General features: G+C 48.8%; 1 protein-coding gene across 1 annotated transcript in view; it reads left to right on the top strand.

Moving 5' to 3' along the window:
* GARS1 (glycyl-tRNA synthetase 1) overlaps window positions 1-2,153 on the top strand; it is a 31,188-nt gene extending 29,035 nt beyond the window's left edge. Inside the window, exon 17 of the mRNA XM_054815215.1 lies at window positions 1,779-2,153. Within this exon, the coding sequence (XP_054671190.1) occupies window positions 1,779-1,904 (126 nt within the window). The 3' untranslated portion in view covers window positions 1,905-2,153. The remainder of the gene's footprint in view (window positions 1-1,778) is intronic.
* The last annotated feature ends 5,020 nt before the right edge of the window (window positions 2,154-7,173 follow it).

The raw sequence follows: 7,173 nt of genomic DNA on the forward strand, positions 1-7,173 counted from the left end.
ATTTCCAATCCAGGAATGACTCTGGGCTATGCGGGAGCTGCCTCCAGCTCTCGTAGGCAATTTAGCTATTCTGAGAAATCCCCAGGGAAGGGATACTGGTCAAACAGAAGATGCTGGCCCTGCTGCTAAAGTGAGAAGAGGCTTTTGTTTTCCTGGGATGCAGAGGCGTTGATCTTACTTGAAAGCCATGCCTTGCACTGATTGCACTTCTCTTTAAAGTGCCTCTTTCCAAGTGAAGGCTGCTGAGTAAATGCATTTGCTGGGTTGTGTCTGGCTTTCAAAGGCAGGGCTCCTCTGAATCCACGGGCACCAAAAGGCAGAAGGTCTCTGCCTGCTGCTGGCTAGCAGAGCGCAGCACAAACCTAACTCCTCAAAGCTTGCTTCATGCTGGTGTTGCCTGTGCAGCACCGGTGAAGCTGGTGAACTATTGTCCCAAAGCCACACCTATCCTAAACACGCTCTGCTAGTACGGCCATAATACAGAGACTGGAACGGCAAACCTCTCTGTGGGGGTCTCATCGTCTGTGAGCAAAACCTGCTCCGAGCCACGGACACGCAGTCTTGGCACCTCAGTTGTGGCCTTCTCTCCCTGTCCCCCCAGGAACACAGCTTGGCTTCTGAAGGAGGAGGGTTGGTGCTGATCTGCCACCGAGCTGTTCTAGCTGTGCTCTGTACAAAAGCACCTGTACTGTCTGGGGCTGCTGAGCTGGCTGTGGGTTTGGTTTAGTGTCACAGGCAGTGCCAGCTCCTCAGGGCACCCATCTGTCTCTGTGTCACCTGGGTGACCTCTCACTGCTGAGTAGCAGAGATGAGACTTTGCAATCCTTCAGTTTCTGCAAATTTTCTAGGTTCTAGCTGATCCTTCCCACCATGACAGCGTGCTATGAAGAGCAAAGAAAAGGCAAATTGTCAGCTGCTTTTGTGCTGCTCATTTCTACTGTGTCCAGTTCTAGGCTCCCCAGTTCAAGAAATGCAGGGAACTACTGGAGAGAGTGCAGCGGAGGGCTACAGAGATAATGAGGGGCCTGGAGCATCTCTCGTATGAGGAAGGGCTGAGAGAGCTGGGGCTGTTTAGCCTGGAGAAGAGAAGACTGAGAGGGGATCTTATCAATGCTTATAAATATCTAAAGGGTGGATGCCTAGAGGAAGGGGCCAGATTCTTTTCAGTGGTGCCCAGTGACAGGACAAGGGGCACAAACTGGAACACAGGAAGTTCCAGCTGAACATGAGGAAAAACTTCTTCACTGTGAGGGTGACAGAGCACTGGGACAGGCTGCCCAGAGAGGTTGTGGAGTCTCCTTCTCTGGAGAGATTCAAAACTGGCCTGAACGCAATCCTGTGCAACATGCTGTAGGTGATCGTGCTTTAGCAGGGGGGCTTGGACTAGATGATCTCCAGAGGTCCCTTCCAACCCCTACCGTTCTGGGATTCTGTGATTCTGTGCTACAGTAAATAGGGCCTGGCTAAATCCTGGCTTACACCATCTTTCGGATGTATGTATTTTATTTCCCTTCCAAAACTGTAACATAACACTACTAGTGACAGTTGTGTTTCCCTCACAGGTCACCCTGAATAATTAAGTAGTCTTTGCTCAGATGACACAGGCTGTGATTTAAGATGTCCTCCTAGTTAATGGTTTTTCTTCCCCAAAAATGATATTGCAGGAAGATCTTGCACCTGTTGGGATGTAAAAATTACCTGTGTTCCTCAAATATGCAACAGAGCAACATGATTCTGATGACTTCGTGTTTCATATGTCTTTGTGACTTTGCCTGCAGATCTCTGAACTTCCTGCCATCATTCGTGACCTGGCAAACGGTTATCTAACTTGGGCTGACGTTGAGGCAAAGTATCCACAGTTTGAGGGACAAGAGACTGGCAAAAAGGACACGATAGAGGAATAAAGAAAAGGACCTGAAGTAAAATCCCGTCAAATATCCACTTTTTACTGGTCATGTTAATATGAAATAAACTTATCATGTATTATTCAAAGCTGCATTGTTTGTGCACACAGGGACTATTTGTTTGTTTTGTTGTGTTTTTTTTTTCCTCAATTGCTGCCCGAATTTAACTTTAAAAACTGAAATAATTGCAGTCCAAGTTAAAGGTGTTACGAATAAAAACGCCATTATATATGCCTGCTTCTCTGTGTTCATGCAGCCTTGTACTTTCTTCAGAAATGTCTTTTTTAATTTCCCCCCCGCTCCTGCTTATGGCTGTGGGTGTTACAGGTTTATTAGAGCCCCTTGAGAAGGCAGACCCCATACACCCTTTCATCTGGATCCAGATCAGCTCGGACTCCTGTGCAAGACGGTGCTAGTTGTTTGGCCTCGTGTTTACGAAGGGATGATCAAGGTGTGAGTCCTTTCACCATTGTGCAGTGCTTCAAGCCCGCTACCTTAAGACATGGTTTTGTGCTTTCTTTTGGCTGCAGATATTTAATACCTGTTTCTGCAGAATTGGGAGCATTTGTATGTAGGAGAATGGGGGGGGGGGCAGTGAAAAAATCTGTTTGTGATTCTTGCTCTTGCTTGGCATGATTGGTTTGCTTGGCTCAGAGGGCGAGCAGCTGAAACCAGAGATTGCCCTAAGCAGGTAGGAAAAGAGCCAGGTTGTTTTTTTTTTTTTTTTTTCCCCAGGCCCTGGGGAAATTCAAACTCCTGCCCTGACTGTCTTCCCACAGCTGGAGCTGGGAATGGCACCTTAGTGGTCGGGGAGCACTAACCCCTGCCTGACCCAGACTCGTTAAACTTGGGTTTCAGGCTCTCATCCTACTGAAAAGCAGAGGGAAGGTCTTGTCTCCTTCCATGTCATTTCATCCCAGCCTGCTCAGATGTCCTCTAGGCGTCGGAGAGGGCTCCAGTACTGCCATCGCAGGGATTTCCATCTCAAGGCTAGAAACCTCTCCTCCTCCTCCAAGCTTTTGCTTGGGCTTAAAACGCTCGTTTAAAGACAAGTTAGAAAACATGAACTCAAGTGTTGTGCTGGATGTGGCTGACAGGAGATCTGCAAGGATAGGTGATGTCCTGGGCTGGCAGATTGGGTGCTGTGCAGCTTTGGGGAACCTTGACAGCAGGCATGGCTTTCAGCTGGGACTTCTTCCTGCCCCGTGCCCGGCTGGCTCCCAGGAGTGACTCCCACAGCCCTCTGGTTCCGTTTCTGCCACCGGCACGTGGCTGCTGGGGAAGCCAAGCCGGGAATTGTTGCACCAGCTGAGTCTTTTGTACGTTTGCAAGAGCTCTCTTGAAAATGTGACTGCGGACAATGCTGCTCTGTGAAATGAAATGATGGCCTGAGAGCTTTAGCCAAAATAATAATAATAAATTTTGCTGAATCATGATGTATTAGATATGAAATAAAACAGATGCTCTTGAGAGGCTCTGATTAGATGCCCTAAAAAATTCCCAAATTTCCCAGTGGGAGAGAAGTAAAGTTGGTGTTTCAAGGGGAAGAACCCGAGCAGCGTAGCTGCAGGTTACAGTTCACCTGCCTGTGCCTGCCCGTCTGTCCCTGACAACTCAGCCCCAGACCTGATCCCCACCTTTCTTCAGCCCTGGTGTAAATAAGGCGCCTGCCACTGCCAGCTCTGTCGGCTGCAGGTGCATAAACTTCTTCTGAGAAGCTGTAGCTGTGGTGAAGCTTTGCATAAGCAGGTCTGACGCTCAGCAAAGCAAGGCTTTAGAAAAAGAAATGTGGAAGAGGATGCTTGAAAACATCCCTTGATTCGTGTGACTGGAAGCTGCTTTCTCTGCGCTAGCGGCTGATGCCTTTTCCAGATTGGCAGGCAAACAGTAATTAGTGAATGTTTCTGAGTAATTTCCTTTAGTTTTAGCTAAAACTTCTGCAGCAGCAGGTGGACTGGGGGCACTGGAGAGGGAGGGACAGACACAGGCGGGGAGGGTGAGGGTTTCCCCGTGCCTGTAAATCACTGCACTGCTGATTTTGGTTTGCTTTGCTGGGCTTGGTTGCGTGACTTCATCCTGGTGGTGACAACGGGCACGCTGTCACCATTTTAATCATCCTTTTCCTCCTCAGACTGCATCCTCGAGTTAAACTGGCAGTTTTATGGGTCTGCCTTGTGCCCGAAATGGGCTGATGGCAGTTGTTGTCTGGCCTGGAGCAGGGCGAACGCCCCAGGGAGTCTCTTCGACCTGGGGCTGCTCCAAGTACCTGCAACGTGTGAGCCTGGAGATGTGTGCCCATGGGTCCCTGCTGGGAGGCTTTCTTAGCCTCAGTTTCCCCTGTGCTGGGGCAAGCGAGGGTCATCATCTTTGGCAAATGCTCCAAGAAGCACAGAGTTGATGTAATAAATTAAGCCTGCTTATTAATTTGAGTGAAACACGGACTAGACAAGCCAAGGTGCCCGCATGCCAGGTGCTGTACAAACCCTGCCTGTGGGCAGGGAGAGAGTACTGAAGGGCAGGCAGGGCTTTCCAAAGTGATCAGCGCTTTGGGGTGTCCCTGTTTTGGAGGATCCGAGTGGGCCCTGAAATGACTTGGGGTTTGGGCTGCACCGAGGGACCTGCCAGGACTCGGACCTGCTCACTCCCAGCCGCTCCTGCTGCCCATCGCTGCCTTTGAAGCAGCGGCTGGAAACAGGTCAACTCCTTTTTGTCCATCCTCTCTATGCTTGAAAAAGGTAATTAAACACCTCCACGCTGCCAGCAAATGCATCAATACTATTTCCTTAATGTAAGAACAGCTAAAAGTTTGCAGCCATGAGTGGGAAACCATCACCAGGGAACTAATTAGTAAATTGTGCCTCAACCTCACTGCTTGGCCTTCAAAGAGGAGTGTTAGCCCAGGACGCAGGTAAATCCTGCATGTGGTTTGTAGATAAAAACCTTGGTATTTAAACTACAAACAAGCCCTGGAACCAGCTGCATGATGTTAAATCCATTCAAGTGGAGACCTGACCAACTCTAGCCACAAGCAAGGTGGCTCCTGCCATTGCAGAGGGCGAGAGATGAGGACAGTTTTGGAGGAGGTGCAATCTGGAGCCCAGGCAGACAGATGCTGACAGTGGCTGCCCTGGCCCTGCCCAGCGTCCCTGGACAGCCGAGCTGCTCATCCCCTTCTTAGCTCACAGCCATGTCGCTATGAGATGTAGCCAGCTGAACACACGTGCTCTTGTCCTGACTAATAAGCACATAATTTGTACAAAGTTGCTTGCTCACCTGTGTTTCAAGCAAACAAATAAAAAAGCTGGGAGGTGTCTGAGGACATACTTAATTAAAAATTTGTACAGTGCAGATTTTCCCTGCTGCTCCAGCAGTGCAAAGCAGTAATTTATCAGGCTTTACGGTGTCTGTGCTGATTCCTGGCTGCTGGGAGCTGCACCCATCAGCTAGCGGGTACCAAATAACCAGGTGCTGTGACTTTGACCAACACTTGATCATGCAATGATCTTCAAACTCCTTCAAAGGGAGCTGCAAAAAATAGCTCGGAACAGACTGTGCAGTGCCACTCCACTTAAATTCACCCCGGGAGGGCTCTGCCCTTGGCTTGCTGGTGCTCAGGCACTGAGGAGCTGATGCGAGCTGAGCAGGGTGCACCCTTCAGCGAGCAGCACCCGCTTCCCAGAAGAGGGTGCTGTCAGGCAGAAAATAGCAAGAGTCAGGAAAGTATTTAGACACTGAAACAGTATATTTTATTTTTAACTCTTCTGGGTGTTTCAGTTATGCTGCAGCCCTGGACCTCCAGCACTGCGTTGCTCTGATGCTGTTGTTAATTCAGTGGCTGAAAATGCTGTTGCAGCCCGGATTTTAATGCAAGTGAGATGACGATCCTAAGAAAGTCTTAGAAATGTAGTTTATAGTAGTTCATCTTCAGGGGAGTGCATAGCTGGGGTGTAAGAGTGAAGTTCGGATCCCCTTGCCATGAGCTTATGGAGTTGGGGGTGGGGGGGTCCATCTGATGAAATGCAATTATTTACAGCACGGGCAGTTGTAGCCTCATGGGCAGTCTCCGTGATCAGCTGGGGTGGGATTGGTGTCAGTCTTAAGTGGGCATTGCAAACACGTGTCATGAAACCGCTGGTTTTGCTCGGCTGGCAGAGGGGGACGCCAGGGAAGGGAGCACAGCCAACGCCTGAAGGTATGGCGTGAAGCTTGCCTAGCCTGCGCGTTGCCAAAATCCCCCTGATAAAAAAAAAAAAAAAGCTGAAGGTGACGGGCTTGTCCTAACAAAGACGGCTCCAACAGATGTACTTTGGAAATTCAGCTTAAACCTTTTTGATTCCTATCTTTGCTCTGACCTGCAATTCACCTTCTGCACCAGATAGGCAGAGTTTAGTATTTATAAGCGGGTGCTGCTGAACCTCAATCTAACTCCGCATCGCTCTGCCACACTCATTTCCATGTTCCTATCCGAGCCGATCATGTAACACTCCGCTTTCTGCTGTAATCTGCAGCTATCTCCCCTGCAAGGGGATGGGAGAACATTGCTCATTCATTTCATAAAGCTATGAAAAATGACAAGCACTGCCAAAGCCCATTGGTCTTTTCTAAGTAGTAACTCAGCTTGCATCCCCGGGACTCTAGCTGTGGATTCAGACAGGATTTAGGGTCACCCCCACTTTTAGGAAGTGTATGAAGAAGGGGAATAGAAAAGAAAGGTTAATTTTCTCTTCTAATTCAAGAAGTGGTGAATAATCAATAAAATTAGCAGGTGACAGCTTTGAAATAGGTCCTTGGGGGAAAGATACTCTCTCTTTGTGCTGTTCTTCATCTCTTTGCTTTGCATCTCCTGGTGGCTGTTGGCTGGTCTGTGAAGACTTGGAGGTATGGGAAGAACCGGAGTCGGAATCAGTTGCTTTCCCAGTGGCGAGCACGCAAATCAACCCAGCCAAGCGAAATCCATCCACGCCAACCTTTAACTGATACGGTGCTGAGGGCAGCGGTTAAGCCAATTGATCGGTAACCGGGTTAAAAAGGCGCTGCTTCAGACCAAGCTTCTACATCTTCCTTTATAAATTGATGAGAAATGCAGCTGCTTTGCAGCAAGAAAAGCGAGAAACCCTCAGCATCTCTTCCCAAAAAAGCCAAACCAAAGAAATCTTGTCAGGGACTTTCCTTTTCGGTTTTCATTTCGGGAACAGAGCAAAGCTCTGCTCTTTCTTCAAAGGCTCCACGGTAGTGAAAGGAGTATTTATATGAGACGCATTGTTACAGC

The sequence above is a fragment of the Grus americana genome, chromosome 2, assembly GCF_028858705.1.
Source record: "Grus americana isolate bGruAme1 chromosome 2, bGruAme1.mat, whole genome shotgun sequence".
Lineage (NCBI taxonomy): Eukaryota > Metazoa > Chordata > Aves > Gruiformes > Gruidae > Grus > Grus americana.